Source organism: Patiria miniata, unplaced genomic scaffold, assembly GCF_015706575.1.
Source record: "Patiria miniata isolate m_02_andy unplaced genomic scaffold, ASM1570657v1 HiC_scaffold_29, whole genome shotgun sequence".
In the NCBI taxonomy this organism is placed as follows: Eukaryota; Metazoa; Echinodermata; class Asteroidea; order Valvatida; family Asterinidae; genus Patiria; species Patiria miniata.
Genome location: NW_024037068.1, coordinates 14,321,881 through 14,340,044, shown reverse-complemented (window position 1 = coordinate 14,340,044; position 18,164 = coordinate 14,321,881). Strand labels below are relative to the sequence as shown.

The 18,164-nt window shown below is 41.2% G+C and overlaps 5 protein-coding genes across 5 annotated transcripts in view; 4 read left to right on the top strand and 1 right to left on the bottom strand.

The window, feature by feature from the left end:
• Positions 1 to 18,164, bottom strand: part of LOC119735548 (adhesion G protein-coupled receptor L3-like) — a 52,533-nt gene that overhangs the window by 33,493 nt on the left and 876 nt on the right. Inside the window, exon 2 of the mRNA XM_038209283.1 lies at positions 16,211 to 16,339. Within this exon, the coding sequence (XP_038065211.1) occupies positions 16,211 to 16,339 (129 nt within the window). The remainder of the gene's footprint in view (positions 1 to 16,210; positions 16,340 to 18,164) is intronic.
• On the top strand, positions 873 to 2,113 carry LOC119735546 (otolin-1-like). Its single transcript, XM_038209281.1, is given in 3 exon segments — positions 873 to 1,041; positions 1,497 to 1,991; positions 1,993 to 2,113. Coding segments are annotated over 3 exon segments (603 nt in total). The 5' UTR covers positions 873 to 1,029; the 3' UTR covers positions 2,089 to 2,113.
• LOC119735545 (otolin-1-like) lies at positions 5,108 to 7,161 on the top strand. The gene has a single exon (XM_038209280.1). It carries the CDS (start codon positions 5,447 to 5,449, stop codon positions 6,248 to 6,250), a length of 804 nt encoding a protein of 267 aa, XP_038065208.1. The 5' UTR covers positions 5,108 to 5,446; the 3' UTR covers positions 6,251 to 7,161.
• LOC119735547 (pulmonary surfactant-associated protein D-like) lies at positions 9,756 to 10,390 on the top strand. The gene is given in 2 exon segments (XM_038209282.1): positions 9,756 to 10,239; positions 10,241 to 10,390. Coding segments are annotated over 2 exon segments (492 nt in total). The 5' UTR covers positions 9,756 to 9,843; the 3' UTR covers positions 10,337 to 10,390.
• LOC119735544 (collagen alpha-1(VIII) chain-like) lies at positions 12,426 to 14,448 on the top strand. Its single transcript, XM_038209279.1, has 2 exons — positions 12,426 to 12,655; positions 13,063 to 14,448. Exons 1-2 carry the CDS (start codon positions 12,644 to 12,646, stop codon positions 13,894 to 13,896), a joined length of 846 nt encoding a protein of 281 aa, XP_038065207.1. The 5' UTR covers positions 12,426 to 12,643; the 3' UTR covers positions 13,897 to 14,448.

Here is an 18,164-nt window from a genome sequence, read left to right as displayed (position 1 = left end):
CGGTCTATCTAAGGGGCCTTTGTTGTCATCTGAGTTCACTTTTGGGCCGAGGCGAGGCTTGAACAAGTCTACTTTACAAGGGACAGTGAGTCAACGACCGAGTGAGTGAGATATAATACAAAGAAGAATGCGCGCTGGCCTTCTGAAAACAGCAACATGAAAGCGAATTGATGGTACTCATTAACGCCTAAGAACCAAAAACTAACGCAAACATAATTATCTTCAATTCTGTTCATTTTTTGTGTGGCCAAAATCATCTAATTGTGCTTGCGTTCAGACTGTGAACAAAAATACCAACCCCGAATCTTCGACCTTCTCTTTCAAACGAGTGTTTAATGAACCTTTTTTTTTGGCGTTTCCCCCAGTCATTACGTAGCAGATTATAGATCATATGATTACATTTCCAACTTCTATTTCTCTTTAACAGCTATTCAAAGGCAGTCTCTTTGGTTTGACTGCCCCTAAACTTTTTGACCCGCCCCTTAACTTGGATCTGGAAAACAAGTTGCAAACTTCGGCAATGTTTTTCTGGTGCGCAAAAAAAAATAGTAAAGTGAGTGCATTGTCTCGTGATGCTGAATGAAGCCCTGTGATTGGTTGAATACCTTAACAATTAAGAGGCGTGTCTCTTTACAAAATTGAATACGAAATGACCTTTTACTCTCACACAAGAAATAAGGCGTATTAATATATTTTTAAGTTGGCATTTCATTGGTTCGTAGTTTGGATTGGTATATGTTAATTTTGTTGGATGATGTCATTTTCTGATATTGTCATTGGTTAGTAGTATTTCGGGCATCTTTTTCGGTGACCAGCTTCTTGGCGTTTTAAGTTCGGTAATTCGGGTGCAGAGCTCAGTTGCTTGTGTGGAAACCAATAGATTTAGAGTCCTAGATCCAATCTGCTTGTTGAGTTTATTATTGATAACTGACTGTGATCACGTTCAGTTAAACGTTCACCGTGTTGAACCCTGCAGTTCTGAGTCGGAGCTCTGTAAATTGTGAGCACAGCACTGAATGGAACCTAGAAATGGCACTGCAGGTAAGCATCTTCATAAGTTATCTTAATATAACACTAAAATATGAAAATAACCCCATGGAAAGAAATGATTATGAAAGATTGTCACTCATATGCAACAAATACCAACAGAAAAATGTAAAATGACTACAAAATGAACGGCTGCTCTTTTATATATTCTGTAGCCCTTTTTTTTTTTTTACCGATTTTTAGCAAATAAATACTATAATAAATAAAACAAATATATCAATGAAAAGATAAACAATCAGAGTGTCATTTTGGTGTAATAGTGTGAAACCGAAGAATCCTTAAACTCCACATTTGCTACATATTCTCTTTTGTCATTACGTAATGCAATTGACATTAGTCAACTTTAATAACCACTGACAATGACCAAGAAAATGTAGGCCTTAGTGTCCATGTTCATATGTGAACTATTGGTTTAGGCTAATGTGTTGTATTCTTCTGTTTATGTTCAGGTGAGAGTGAGATTTGCTGCAGTGCTCCTGTCCGCGTTTCTGCTATTGTGGGCCGTCTATCGTCCCTGCCTTGCAGTTGCACAACCCAGTGATTCCGAGATGTCAGCGGCATGTCCTCCCAAAGGATCGTGTTGCAGCGCTTGCTTCCAGGGTCCCGCGGGACCAGCTGGCCTGCCTGGGATTCCAGGCGTACCCGGTAATAACGGCCTCCAGGGGTCAATAGGTCAAAAAGGTGAGCCTGGCTCGGGTCTAACTGGACCCAAGGGAGACATGGGTGATCACGGTCAGAAGGGGGAGCAAGGAGAGCCGGGGGTTCAGGGACTCGTTGGTCAGCCAGGGAAGCTTGGGCCGGCAGGTCCTAGCGGAGAGAAGGGGGAGAAGGGAGGAAAGGGTGAGCCTGGAGAATCGACCTACGTGACCCCAACACCGCCCTCTGTCGTCGCTTTCAGCGCTAGCCTGGGTGGTGATTTTACAGGAAATAGTGGCGATGTGGTTATTTTTAACAACATCAAAACGAACATCGGAGACGCGTACGATTCGGAAACCGGAGTATTCACCTGTCTCACCGCTGGGGTTTATTTCTTCAGCGTGACTATCATGGGATATTCCTCAGGACCGAGGCCGAGTGCAAGGCTGGACATGAACGGACATGTCATCTTTGATGTTTATGACAGTCATCCAGGCAACCACCACCAGTCCAGTAATTCAGCGGTCCTCGTAATGGCCAGCGGGGATACGGTTCACTTAGACCTTTACGGTAACAGCGGACAAAGAATTGTTGGTAGTAACTATTCCTCCTTTTCTGGGTTTTTGATCCAAGCGACGCAATAAACCCATAGCAAGTCCAGATTTATGACAACATCAATAAACGTGATGGAAAGGGTGGTGTATCAGGACCAACGTGTCCAACATACTGCCGAAGGGGACACGAGAGTCACACAGCAATGTAATAGAAAGTTTAATCATGATGACTAGCTTTAAATTAAAAAAAGTAAAAGCTTCCTCACCAAAGTGCAGCGGCTGTGTATAGTGTTACTGCATGATCATTATGGTAAACAATTTTTTTTTATGATCAAAGCAGACGCGAGGGCAGAAATGAGTGTTTTCACGTAAAATGTGTTCGCTTGTTCTATACCGTTTGTTTTTCTATACACATATAGGTACACTACGCGAATGGCAACTATACGCGCATCCGTGTTATAACTTTGAAAGAGTCACCATCTTTAAGAGTAAAGAAAAAACGTAACTTACAAAGTTAGCTTCATGGTAATGCTAATAGCGACCCAACTTTCATAGGATGATTCCCGGAAAGCAGGACTTCGCCACAGGTCTTATCGACAAAAACTAACCTGCCGAGCATGATTGTTCGGGTTGTAGTTCTTCACTCTGAAAACCCAGGATATGAATTTTTGCAATAATGCATGGATGCATAGAAGTAAAGGTAAAGCGGATGTTATTACGAGCATGCATTAATTCAAAATCACAACCATCACCCAAACCACATCTGAAGTGTAAAATCTATCGTCGGGTGATTTTACTGCAAAGCATTATGACGATGTTAGATGTTAAATATAATTGTGAGTGATCTTGTGGGCTTTGGATGTGGTTTTAGGAGCCTATTTATAATAATTATCACTTCTTTTCTACCTTTCTTATTTCACAAGGGAGACAAATCGATTCCAAACTTTCACAGTGTTTGTATACCTTTCTCACGCTAAGAAAGCATGAGTAGTGTCAGCCTTGAACTTGTTGGAGCAACTGAAGTCTTCACTCATTCCCACGCTTCTCTCTAGGCCTATGACATTTTGCCTTGAGTTTGTCACCATGATACATTAACGATGTGGGAAAAAGTTCTCCAGTTCAGCAATGTTTAACTATAAATCGGAATAAGACTCCTCTTCACCTTATTAAAGTTCACCCAGTTGTTTTGAACGATTGTGCACCTGGTTAGTTCGGTCCATGGCAAGAATGCTGGCTTTTTATATTCAGTCTTTTATGTTCATTGTGCCTGTTTTCTTGGCAAAGACTCAAACGTGTGATCAAGTAGCAATGTATAATATTTGCTGTCTATAATAAAGGTTGCTGACGTGGTATCCTGGAAGCGAACCAGTGCGTCTGTCATTGAAGTTATTTGAGAAATTCCAGAGTCCCTTCGTTTGGCTAAACTTCTTGAATCGTTTGCTTTTTTAAGTGATAATAGGGTCAACTGTGTGGCAGACCCCACTTCGCTCGTTTGGGTGAATTGAGTCTGGGAGTCGTTTAGGGTTGTACCGAAGCCTGCCAGCTAATAAACAATTGCAAATGAACTGATGATACTGATTTCCATACTTTATTGATAATAAAAAGTACTAATCGACCAGGTTCTATCAGGCTCATTGTCACGTGCAAACTACTTTATAGAGACGTGGGGATGCTCAACACATTAACGTCTTACGTAAAGAGATTACATGAAATTCACTTGATTTAATTATCTTAATTTCCATACTTATTCTTGGGATAATGAAACAAACCTCAATCATATAGAGGTTATGTCCCCTGTTGCCCACCCTCACCCCAGATCCGTCGTTGATGTCAATCCGTCCATCCTTGGAACAACTCCAATCACAGCTGAAGGCATACTTATTTGTATATATACGTTTTATTTTTATGCAATGCTAGTACTACTGTGTTGGTTTTAATCGTATGTACCACTATTTTAATAAGACAAGCATAACTAATCTACGTACAATACCCCAACAATTTCTAAAATCAGTAACATTTTACTCTGTTTGATTCAACACGGCAGGCACTCAATCTTTGCATGTTGTCCTGTCAGTAAGCAGGACAACTATCGATACGTTGTCCTGTCAGTTTGTAGAAGGTTTATTTTTTATTTTTGAGATAATTTCATGACTTAACCAGAGAGTGGGGATACAAAAATGTATATGGTGGTACACGAGACCCGTCCCTTCGCTGGGTTGCTGAAGACAATACCTCAGCAAATGTGTATTTTTACAACTTGCAAATCAGGACTTCAAGAAACTGTACACCAAACAAAAGAAAGCAGTACACCTGATTGCACTATCAAGTGATGTGAAACCCTGCATGTGATTGGTTGAAACCGCAAGAAGGTGAACTTCCAACCGTCCGTGTATTTAGTAGAGGTTTAGAATGAGGCGTAGTCAGTGACGTCATTTAGTTGGGATTTCATATTGGTCGGTAGTTTGGATATCTACGCTAATTATGTTGGATGATGTCATTTTTTGATATTGTCATTGGTCAGTTGTATTTTGGGCATCATTTTCGGTGATCAGGTTCTTGGGGTTTTTAAGCCGTGTGTCTTTTCGTGCTATTCAGTTGGCTCCGTGGAAATCGATCGCTACAATTCCTAAATACAATCGTTTTGACCGTAAACTGTCTTTGATCACGATCAACTGAAAGTGCACCGTTTTGAAATCTGCAGTTCTTGTCTGAGACCCGAGATTTTTTTTTAGCGCAGCATTGATTGGAACGCCGTAATGGAATTGCAGGTAAGCTTGTGAAAAACAGTCAACACCGATACAGCAATAAAGCACTTATAGACACCGTGAATTATGACCTGAAAGGTTGTTCATCATGTGAATGTAATGCAGCATTAACGGCATTTGTGGGTGATGCAAAGTTATTAATTATACGAATATAGATTAACTCATACACTCGGAAATCGCCAGACGTGATTTCCCCTGACGTTGCACAGGTTTTTTTCTTCATGGCCGTCTAAGATCGACAACAGAACCCACGATCGACATCTTTCATCCTTTCAGTTTCTTTACAGTTTCTCCTATGTTCATTAGTTTATTTCTTACATTTTTTTTCATAATGTAGACTAATCGTAATGTTCCAGGTGTACATTTGATTTATCCTGACTAATTTGGTACATGCATTTTCTTTATCTCAACGCATAGGTGAACGTGAGATTTGCCGCCGTACTCATGCCCACGTTTCTGCTATTGTTGGCCGTCTATCGTCCCTGCCTTGCAGTTGCACAACCCAGTGATTCCGAGACGTCAGCGGCATGTCCGCCTAAAGGATCGTGTTGCAGCGCTTGCTTCCAGGGTCCCGCGGGACCAGCTGGCCTGCCTGGGATTCCAGGTGTACCCGGTAATAACGGCCTCCAGGGGTCAATAGGTCAAAAAGGTGAGCCTGGCTCGGGTCTACCTGGACCCAAGGGAGACATAGGCGATCACGGTCAGAAGGGGGAGCAAGGAGAGCCGGGGGTTCAGGGACTCGTTGGTCAGCCAGGGAAGCTTGGGCCGGCAGGTCCTAGCGGAGAGAAGGGGGAGAAGGGAGGAAAGGGTCAGCCTGGAGACTCGACCTACGTGACCCCAGCACCGCCCTCTGTCGTCGCTTTCAGCGCTAGCCTGAGTAGTTCTTTTACAGGAAATTCTGGCGATGTGGTTGTTTTTGACAACATCAAAACGAACATCGGAGACGCGTACGATTCGGAAACCGGAGTCTTCACCTGCCTCACCGCTGGGGTTTATTTCTTCAGCGTGACCATCATGGGCTTTACCTCAGGACCGAGGCCAAAAGCACAGCTGGAAATTAACGGGCAACGCATCTTTTATGTTCGTGACAGTCATTCAGGCTACAACCACCAGTCCAGTAATTCAGCGGTCCTCGTTATGGCCAGCGGGGATACGGTTCGCATCACAAATCAGAGTAGTAGTGGAACAAGTGTCCGTGGCTATAGTTATTCCTCCTTTTCCGGTTTTCTCATCAAGGCGATGCAGTAAGCCCATAGCAACTCCAAAATTCATCTAAACACCATTAAACGGGACGGAAAGGGTCGTCCATCGGGACTTAACGTTTCTAACATACTGTCAAAGGGGACATGCGGCTCATAAAATATTATAGCAAATATAGCCGAAAGATCCTTTTAACAAAGTTTGGATAATACATTCAAAAAGTACAAAATAAGAAATCGTATCAACAATTTATGAAATTGTATCTGTAAAGCGAATTTTTAAAAAGCGCTCTAGATAATATTATGTTATTTGAAACATAAGACACTTTTGTGCGCTTCTGACAAAGTTCATTGCTGCATGTTAGATGTGTTTACTTGATAGCTTCAGTTTGAAACAAACTGTCCAAGTTCTTTTGATAGGTTAACCTTCCATTTTCAGTAGCTATATACCACTAAACCCAAGCGGGGAAGTGTGTCACTTTGCATAGTGTTACTTTAAATATAAGGCAGAATGGCTTTTGTACGTTTTGTGTGTAACATGGCATAGCAATGAAATGCTTCGAGACGAGCGGTATAATCTGTTAAATAAACAAAACAAGCCATTCAGGTTGAAGCTCTTCAATGTGAAACCCAGGAGATGATTTTGTAATAAATGCATGGAAGGGAAGATAAAGCGGATGTTATTATACGAACATCTGATGAAAACCACATCTGAAGTGTCAAATCTGAAGTGTCAGATTTGTTTTAAACACAAAGGAGTATTTACGATTTCAGGTGTTGAAGATGATTGTGAATGATGTTCTTGACTTTGGATTTGGTTTAAGGAGCCTATTGATAATGATTGTCAATTCTTCTTTCTACCTTTCTTATTTCACACGCGAAAACAAAATGATTCAAATCGTTAACATTTAAAGTGTTTATACCTGAAAGTAACTGAAATTCTCGCTTGTTTTCATGCTACTTTTTCGCCATTAGTTTGTTATTATGATACATTACCCATGTGGAAAAAAGTGCACCACTTCAGCAATTTTTTAACAGTAACTCTTAAATCGGAATGTAACTGCTCTTCAACGCATTAAGGTTTACCAGCTGTCTTGAACGATGATGCACCTGTTTAATTCGGTCAATGGCAAGTTTGTTATATCCAGTCTTTTTTCTTCATGCTGGCTGTTTTCTTGGCAAAGCCTCAAACATGTGTTCAAGTAGTTATGTCTACTATTTACTGTTTACAATAAAAGTTTATGGCTGGCTGTTGATCAACGCATCTGTCATTGCAGTTATTTGAGAAATTCCAGAGTCCCTCCTTCTGTCTAAACTTCTTGTATCATTTGTGATTTGAAGGGCAAATGTGTTCCAGACCTCAGCTCGATCGTTTGCTACTGTGTCTGGGAGTTTTCAAGGGCTGTCCCGAAGTCTCCTATAGTAAAAAAAAAATGGTTGTTGAAATTGATAATACTACTTTCCTTATTTCATTTATGACAAATGAAAGCACTAATCCACCATGTTACATCAGGCTCACGGTCAGATTCAAAATAATTTATAGAGACATGGGGATGGTAAACACATTAACGTCTTACGAAAAGAGATTTTATTAGATTCACTTGATTCAAATATCTCAATTTCCACAACACAGCCTTAGGATAATGGAACAAACCCCATTCATATATCAATCAGTCCATCCTTAGAACAACTCAAATGACAGCTAAAACGTTACGTATTTGTATCAATACGTTTTTGTTTAATGCAATGTTATTACTGTATTTTCTTTATCTATTTTTCCCTGAAACTGTCATTCACTGTAGTCTTGTATTTTACCGTGCTATACCACTGTTTGAATAGGACAAGCATAACTCATCTACGTGCAATTCCTCAGAACTTTCGAAAATGAGGAACAAATTACTTTCTACCCTGTATGATTCGACACGGCAGGCACTCAATCTTTTGTTTGTTGTCCTGTCAGTCAGCAGGACAACTATCAGTAAGTTGTCCTATACCAATTTGTAGAAGTTTGTTTATTTCTGAGATTATTTCAAGACTTCACCAGAGACAGGGGATAAAAAAATTATACGGTGGTACACCCGATCCGTCCCTTTGTTGGGTTGCTGAAGACAATACCTCAGCAAAGGTATATTTTAACAACTTGCAAATCAGGACTTCAAGAAACTGTACACCCAACGGTGCCTGAAAGAAAGCATTACTCCAGATTGCACTATCACGTGATGTGAAACCCTGCATGTGATTGGTTGAAACCGCAAGGGGGTGAACTTTCAACCATCCGAGTATTTAGTATGGGCTTAGAATGAGGCGTAGTCAGTGACGTCATTTAGTTGGGATATCATTGGTCGGTAGTTTGGATAGCTACGCTAATTATGTTGGATGATGTCATTTGTTGATAATGTCATTGGTTAGTTGTATTTTGGGCACCATTTTCGGTGACCAGGTTCTTGGGGTTTTTAAGCTGTGTATCTCTTCGTGCTATTCAGTTGGTTCCGTGGAAATCAATCGCTATCAAGTCCCAAATCCAATCGTTCGTTGCGTTATTTGTCTCTGATCACAATCAGAACGTGCACCGTTTTGAAACCTGCAATTCTTGTCTGATACCCGAGATTTTGGAGCGCAGTATTGATTGGAACGTCGTAATGGAATTAAAGGTAAGCTTGTGAAAAAAAATAACACCTATATAACAATAGAGAACTAATAGACACCGTGAAATATACGGTTGTTTTTAGGCTACTTCCTCGGGCGCGGATCCAGAGCAGATTTTTTGGGGGTCAAAATCACATGCCCCTAACTGACTCATTTTTTTAAAATTCACTAAAAATAATGTGAAAAACCCCCTCCTTCCTGCTCAGAAACCCCCAAATAATTATACTGGTAATAATATACGTCTGTGCACAACATATGGACAGAGCCAGCTGGATTACAGGGGCATTTGTACATTATTTTGTAATATAGTGTGAACGATCGTCGGAATAGAGCAGCGCCCCAATTGAAAGTCTGGTACGAGCCCCCCTCCCCCCTCCCCCTCCCCACCTCCACACACCTATTGATTTTACGGAGGCCAAGTGTCCAGCGAAAAAAACCTGTCTACATTTCAACATCATTTTGCTGGTTCCCCCCCTACCCATGCACAAATTCCTGGATCCACCCCTGTTTGTGTGCATGAAACCTTAACAAAAACATGCAAAATGACATCCGAACCGAGCGACTGTTCATCAATGAACATAATGCAGTTTTGGGGGCATTTGTAGGTCATATGACTTAACCGGCCAAAATTTATACGAGTGAGGATTAACTCATACACTCGGAAATCGCCAGACGTGATTTTCGCTGACGTAATATAAGGTGTATTTTTCAAAGTCGTCTAAAATCGACAACAGATCTCAGGATCGACCTTTTATCTTTTCCGTTTCTATACAGTTGATATTCATTAGTTTATTTCTTACATTGTTTACTTAATTTAGACTTATCCTAACGTTCCAAGTGTATATTTGATATATCCAGTTAATTTGGTACATGCATTTTTCTTATCACAACGCACAGGTGAACGTGAGATTTGCCACCCTACTCCTGCCCGCGTCTCTGCTATTGTGGGCCTTCTATCGTCCCTGCCTTGCAATTACACAACCCAGTGATTCCGAGATGTCAGCGGCATGTCCTCCTAAAGGATCGTGTTGCAGCGCTTGCTTCCAGGGTCCCGCGGGACCAGCTGGCCTGTCTGGGATTCCAGGTGTGCCCGGTAATAACGGCCTCCAGGGGTCAATAGGTCAAAAAGGTGAACCAGGCTCGGGTCTACCTGGACCCAAGGGAGACATTGGCGATCACGGTCAGAAGGGGGAGCAAGGAGAGCCGGGGGTTCAGGGACTCGTTGGTCAGCCAGGGAAGCTTGGGCCGGCCGGTCCTAGCGGAGAGAAGGGGGAGAAGGGAGGAAAGGGTCAACCTGGAGAATCGACCTACGTGACCCCAGCACCGCCCTCTGTCGTCGCTTTCAGCGCTAGCCTGAGTGACTCTTTTACAAGAAATTATGGCGATGTGGTTGTGTTTGACAATATCCAAACGAACATCGGAGACGCGTACGATTCGGGAACCGGAGTCTTCACCTGCCTCACCGCTGGGGTTTATTTCTTCAGCGTGACCATCATGGGCCATAATACCTCAGGACCGAGGCCATATGCAATGCTGGAAATGAACGGACTGGAAATCTTTTATGTTTTTGACAGTCATCGAGGCTACCACCACCAGTCCAGTAATTCAGTGGTCCTCGTTATGGCCAGTGGGGATACGGTTCGCATCGTGAATTGGAGTAGTGGACAAAGTATCCATGGCGGTCATTATAACTACTTCTCTGGTTTTCTTATTCAAACAATGCAATAAACCCATGGCAACTCAAGCATTCATCCCAACACCAATAAACGTGATGTAAAGGGTCGTGCATCGGGACTTAACGTTTTCCAACATACTATCAAAGGGGAAACGAGGATCATAAAATAATGTCCACATTAATTAGCCGAAAGACCCTTTTAACAATGTTTGGATAAGATATTCAAAAGGTACTGCGGAAGAATTCGTATAACAATTTGTGAAATTTTAACTGCTAAGCGAATTTTTAAAAAGCGTTTTAGATTATAGAATATTAATAATGTTAAATAAAAGTTAACACTTGTGTGCGCTTCTTCAACATTTTATTGATGCATGTTAGATGTGTTTATTTGAAAGCTTCAGTTTGAAACAAACTAGCCAAGTTCTCGATAGGTTAACCTTCAATTTTAAGTAGCTATGCACATGTACCCCTATAACCAAGCAGGGAAGTGTGTCACTTTGCATAATGTTTTTTTAAGTGCAAGACAAAATAGCTTTTGTACATTATTTCATATAACATGGCAGCAATTTAATGCTTCCCGGCGAGCGGTATAATGTGTTAATCGGTCCGCTTATTTCAATGCTACCTTCTATAACATTTTCGACTTTACTTTGTCACCATGATTGCTTATACCTATGGGAAACAGTGCACCAGTCTAGCAATGTCTAAAACTGTAACTCTTAGAATCGGAAGTTGCCTAGCTGCTCTACAAGGTATTAAACTTGAACAGTTGTTTATAAAGATTATGCATCATTTTTATTTGGTTAATGGAAATTTTGTAAACCTTCATCAAAGCCTTTTCTGCATGTTGGCTTTGGTTTTTATTGGCAAGGGCTCAAACTCTGCTCGAGTCGTTATGTATGCTATCTGCTGTCAACAATAAAGGTGGAGGACTTGGCTTTCTGGCACTGAATCAGCAAATCTGTCATTAGAGTTATTTCAGAAATTCCAGGGTCCCTCCCTTGAGTTGAACGTCTTGTTTCATTTGGTCTTTAAAGTGATTTGAGGGTCAACGGTGTTCCAGACCTCAGCTCGATCGTTTGCTGCGGTTTTTTTTTTGGGGGGGGGGGGGGCTTTTGGGAGTTTTCAAGGGCTGTCCCGTATCCTCCTAGCAAATAAAAGATTGCAAATAAACTGGCAATACTTAGTCCCTTACTTTAGTGCTTTAACTGGCCTGGCTTTATCACATCTGAAAACACATTTTTATCATAGTTATTATTTGTCATTACCTTTTCCTTGAAATCAACTTCCACTTACACTTGGTTTTTTAACCGTGCTATACGACAGCCCGAAGAAGACACATGTGTGTAAACTAATAACGTGCAGACCCAACAATATTTTAAAAATCCATGACACATTCATGCAACATGTTACTCTGCTTGATTCGACACTTGCGGCCCTCATTTTTGTGTGTGATATGTCTTGTCAGAAGACAGCTTGGAACATTTTTGTTTCTGCGATTTTGTCAACAATTTATCAAAGAGAGAGGCGAAAAATATGGTGGTTTAAACACCCCGACACGCCCTTCATTGGGATGCTAAAGACAATGTTACAAAGCTCAGCAAAATATTTTTCTGAAACTTGAAACTCGATCAGGACTTCACGAAACTACACACCCAACGGGGCCTGAAAAAGCATGCAATACACCAGATTGCACTATCACGTGATGTGAAACCATTATTGGTTGAAACCGCAAGGGGATGAACTTTCAACCGTCCGTGTATTTAGCATGGGCTTAGAATGAGGCGTAGGCAGTGACGCCATTTAGTTGGGATTTCATTGGTCGGTAGTTTGGATAGTAACGCTTATTCTGTTGGATGATATAATTTTTTCATGTTGCCATTGGTCAGTAGTATTTTGGGCATCATTTTCGGTGACCAGGTTCTTGGGTTTTTAAGCCGTGTATCTCTTCGTGCTATTCAGTTGGTTCCGTGGCAATCAATCGCTATCAAGTCCTAAATCCAATCGTTTGTTGCGTTAATTATCTAATATCACTATCAGCTGAACGTGTAGCGTTTTGAAACCAGCAATTCTTGTTCGAGACCCGAGATTTTTGAGCGCAGTATTGATTGGAACGCCGTAATGGAATTACAGGTAAGCTTGTGAAAAACAGTCAACACCGATACAACAATAAAACACTTATAGACACCGTGAATTATGAACCGAACGGTTGTTCATCATGTGAATATAATGCATCATTAACGGCATTTGTGGGTCATGCAAGTTAATAATTATACGAATATAGATCAACTCAAACATTCCGAAATAGCCAGACGTGATTTTCCCCTGACGTTACACAGTTTTTTTCATAACCGTCTAAGATCGACACCCTAACCCAGAATCGACATCTTTCATCTATTCCCTTTCTTTACAGTTTATCCTATATTCATGTTTATTTCTTATATTTTTTCTTAATGAAGACTAATCCTAAGGTTCCAAATGAACATTTGATCTCTTTGGTAAAATTTGGTACATGTATGTTTCTTTATTTCAACGCACAGGTGAACGTGAGATTTGCCGCCCTACTCTTGCCTGCGTTTCTGCTATTGTGGGCCGTCTATCGTCCCTGCCTTGCAGTTGCACAACCCAGTGATTCCGAGATGTCAGCGGCATGTCCTCCTAAAGGATCGTGTGGCAGCACTTGCTTCCAGGGTCCCGCGGGACCAGCTGGCCTGCCTGGGATTCCAGGTGTACCCGGTAATAACGGCCTCCAGGGGTCAATAGGTCAAAAAGGTGAGCCTGGCTCGGGTCTACCTGGACCCAAGGGAGACATGGGCGATCACGGTCAGAAGGGGGAGCAAGGAGAGCCGGGGGTTCAGGGACTCGTTGGTCAGCCGGGTAAGCTTGGGCCGGCCGGTCCTAGCGGAGAGAAGGGGGAGAAGGGAGGAAATGGTCAGCCTGGAGACTCGACCTACGTGACCCCAGCACCGCCCTCTGTCGTTGCTTTCAGCGCTCGCATGAACAGTCATTTCACAGGAAATAGTGGCGATGTGGTCGTCTTTGACAACGTTCGCACTAACATCGGAGACGCGTACAGTCAGCAAACTGGAGTCTTCACCTGCAACATAGCAGGTGTTTATTTCTTCAGCGTGACCATCATGGGTCGTAATACTTCAGGACCGAGGCCAGAGGCAAGGCTGGAAATGAACGGACAAGTCATCTTTTATGTTCTTGACAATCATCCAGGCTACTACCACCAGTCCAGTAATTCAGTGGTCCTCGTTATGGCCAGCGGGGATACGGTTCGCATCGTGAATTCGAGTAGTCGTGGAACAAGTATCCATGGCGGTCCTTATACCTACTTCTCTGGTTTTCTGAACCAATCAATGCAATAAACCCATGGCAACTCTAACATTCATCCCAACACCAATAAACGTGGTGTAAAGGGTCATGCATCGGGATTTAACGTGTCCAACATACTATCAAAGTGGAAACGAGGATCATAAAATAGTGCCCGAATTAATTAGCCAAAAGGTCCTTTTAACAATGTTTGGATAATATATTCAAAATGTACTACGGAAGAATTCGTATAAACAACTTGTAAAATTGTAACTCCAAAGCGAATTTTTTAAAAGTGTTCTAGAATATTAATAATGTTAAATGAAAGTTAACACACTTGTGTGCATTTCTTCAACATTTTATTGATGCATGTTAGATGTGTTTATTCGAAAGCTTCAGTTTGAAACAAACTAGCCAAGTTCTTGATAGGTTAACCTTCAATTTTAAGTAGCTAGGCTACGCACATGTACCACTATAGCCAAGCGGGGAAGTGTGTCACTTTGCATAATGTTTTTTTAAATGCAAGACAAAATAGCTTTTGTGCATTATTTCATATAACATGGCAGCAATTTAATGCTTCCCGGCGAGCGGTATAATGTGTTAATCGGTCCGCTTATGTCAATGCTTTACCTTAGAACTATGACATTTTCGACTTTACTTTGTCACCATGATTGCTTATACATATGGGAAAAAGTGCACCGGTACAAACAACTTACAAAACTACGTGTATATCTGTAACGCGAATTAAAAAAAAAACGCTCAAGATATTTGTGCTTAAAAAACTTAAGACAGTCTTTTGTGAGTTTCTTCATAATGTCACTGTTGCATGTTAGATATGTTTATTTTATAACGTCAGTTTGAAACTAATTGCCCAAGTTCTTTTGATGGATTAATCTTCCATTTTAGTAGCTATAGATCACAAAACCCTAGCGGGACAATGTGTCACTTTGCATGTGTAACTTTACATGCAAGACAGATTAGCTTTTGTACATGATTTAGCATAATGTGGCACAGCAAAGAAATGCTTCCAGGCGAGCGGAATAATGTGTTAAAGAAACAAAAACAAGTCATGTGTAATAGAAGTTATATTTTTATGACTGGCTTTTAATAAAATAAATTTCATGTTGCCACTTCCTTAGGAGCTACATTATATGTATTCTTACAGGCATTACTGAAAAATAATACTTCTATTCCTATTCTCGTTATTCAGTTTTTTTACAAAGCAATCACCAAGTGCCACCCGCTTCCCAACCGCGGACAAGGATTTATAGAACATAACTTTTTCAAAGGTCTTTGTTTCACTACTCACACGAGGTCTTCCTCAAAACAGCACCTCGCTGTTGCAAGGGTAAGACAAATCTAAACTTACATTGTTATCCACAACAATTTTCACAAAGAAATTCAGTAACGTCATTCACACTATCATAAAATGATTCCCGGAATGCAAGACTTCCCCACGTGCATGTCTTATCGACAAAAAAAAACCTGATGAGCGCGAGTGTTCATATTAAAATTCTTCACTAAAACAAACCCTGATATACTTTTGTAATAAAGCATGTACTATGTCGGTGAAGGGGAAGCGTTATCACTTGAGCATACAGTGTTTCAACACCCCCCCCCCCCAACTCATCAATACCTCATGAAGTGTCAATACATATCGTCCGATGTTCTTATGCCACGAACTAGTATTAACATTTTAAGGTGTTGAAGACGATTCTGGTGTTGAAGACGATTCTGATATTGATGAAGATGATATTGTGGAGTTTGGATATGACTTCAGGAGCCTATATATTGATAGTCATTTTCAATCTTTCTTGTCAACCTTTCTTATTTCACAAGAGAAAACAAACTGATTCCAATCTTTATCAACATCCGCAGTGTTTACATTTCTCTCATGATTAGAAAGTATTCGTTGGGGCAGCCTTGAAACTTGTCAAAGTAACTGAAATCCTCGCTCATTTTCGTGCTACCCTCTATGCCATTTCAGCCTTGAGTTTGTGAACATGAGTCACGTTGGGAAAAAGGGGCACCAGTTTAGCGATGTTTCACCGCAACTTGAACTCTTAATTCGAAAGGTACCGGCTGTAGGCCTACACCGTATTAAAGTTCACCAGTTGTTTTGAATGACTGTGCACCTTTTAAATGTCGTCAGTGGTTATTTTGTTGGTCTTGACTTAGTCCTTTTCTGCATGCTAATTGTTTTCTTGGCAAAAACTCAAACATGTCTTTAAGTGGTTATGTATACCATTTGCTGTTTACATTAAAGGTTGATGACAATTATGGCTTGCTGAGAAACAGAGCATCTGTCATTGCAGTCTATTGGGCCAATTAAGTCTTGTAACCTGACTACAGTGATGGGTTTATCCTTACCTGGCTCGCCAGGGGCGCACTGTACGGAGACATTCCGTCCGGAGTCGGACTCGGGCCAGGCCAGGACGCTTAGTTGCTCGGCGGGGCACGTCGTTTGACAGGTTGCTTCCAGGAGAACTTGGAATAAAACTGTTCACAAAAGAAACCAAGCGATGGTCAGTCGTGTCAGCAAACACGGGTTCAAAACATGTAGTAAAACACTCAATAATGACTCAGTAAGTCATTAATACGGGAAATGGTACCTATTAATTAGGGAGACATTTATACCCAAACTGTAATGACACCTAACCCCAAATGACCTCCGTGACTTTTGGTATAATTATATGTTTTGGACCACGAGCAACCGATCTAGCCTATTTCCGACACCAAACTTTTGCCTCTAATGAGGACTTGTGACATAAGGGAGACGTTGAAATGTCTCTCTGATGTCCGGTGTCTCCCTAAGGTATAATTTATGATTTGGCAGGGATTGAGGCTATAGGGCAACAGTGTGCGGCTGATTTTGGAGTATGCACTGTATCAAGGTATTTAGCCGGACATTGTGTTGTTTATGCTCAGCCGAGCCGAATGTAGGCCAAGATTATACTTGACATCCTCCGTACTGATCCTGGATGTCATGGCTCTGCCTCAACATATTGACAGTGATTGTTGGAGGAGTTTGCAGGATATAGGCAGTGGTATGGAGACAGGATTGAGGTTGCATCTTAGCAAAAATGCCCAGGGAGTTAATAGGCCAAAAAAGTCTCCGGTTTCTAGTATGGAGCTTGCCCCCAAAGTGATGCAGCGACGCGGCTTTTTTTGTACTTGTTTTTCCTTCAAATGTCGGCTGATGACTGCAAATGGTGCCCGACTAAGTTTAGTACAAAATGTATTGGAGCCCAGAGAGGCCACATAAAGCTTACACTCGATCGTATCCCATCTAAAAAAAAAAACGCGTGAAAATTGTGCAGCAGCAGGATTCCAGTCAAACCAGTGAGTTTGGCGGTTTTGCAACACCATCTTACATTGAAAAAAACCTCTTTAATTTTGCCGACACGCATGGCTACGGCGACGCGCGCGCATACCACAAACCGGAGACTCTTTTTTTTGGCCTTAGGGTTAACATGAACCATATTTAATGTACATGAGCGGTCAATTTCTGCAACCACTTTATCACCTTGTATCGGACTGTATTAGGCCTAAAACACTGAGTGCTCCTTGAGATTTTCTTCTGCACCGCATAATTATAATGCAGTGATTGCTATGAGGCTCATTCAAATAACTTATCTAGTCATGAACGTGTCCGTATATAATTAAACACAAAGCTCATGGGAGTCATTGCTCTGTACTATATTTATTTGATGATAACAGTTTTGCTTTTTGTGCGTTTTTGTTTTCGTTTCCGATAATAACACCATTCAAATTTCAAAGAGGAATGTTGCAAAAACTAATCTGTTAAACTTTCAGCTCAGTGGGTATTACACTTTCTGAGAATACAGTTGGGGGAAAAAACATGCATTACATCATTTTTGCCAACTAGCACTCTTTATTTCCAAAAATCAGTCAATGGACTGATCGTTGGACATCACATACATCACTTGATTTCTTCTAAATCACAGCAAGCCAGACAGAATAATTTCACGGGGTGTTTTAGTACCAGCAGAATTTTTAATCAAAGGGAACTTTTTGTTAATAATTCGGTAGACAACTTTTGTAATAAATGTAAATGATCCTATAGCCTATTTCCAACGAAATAGTTGAAAGATCATTAAAGAAGAGAATATAAGAATTATGTCATATACCTTGCAAAGACGCGGTTAACGTGTAATCATCGCGCTTGCGGTCCTCCATTTTGGTCCTTTACAATCTAATCGTTGGTGTATGCAGCTATACAAGGTGTCTACCGAATTAATTTAAAATGCAGTCGTGTTGACTAACATGAGTGTTGACTAACATGAATAGTTGGACTCAACCT

Coding starts and splice junctions, on each gene's coding strand:
- LOC119735545 (XM_038209280.1), top strand. CDS start 5,447: ATGCCCACGTTTCTGCTATTGTTGGCCGTCTATCGTCCCTGCCTTGCA.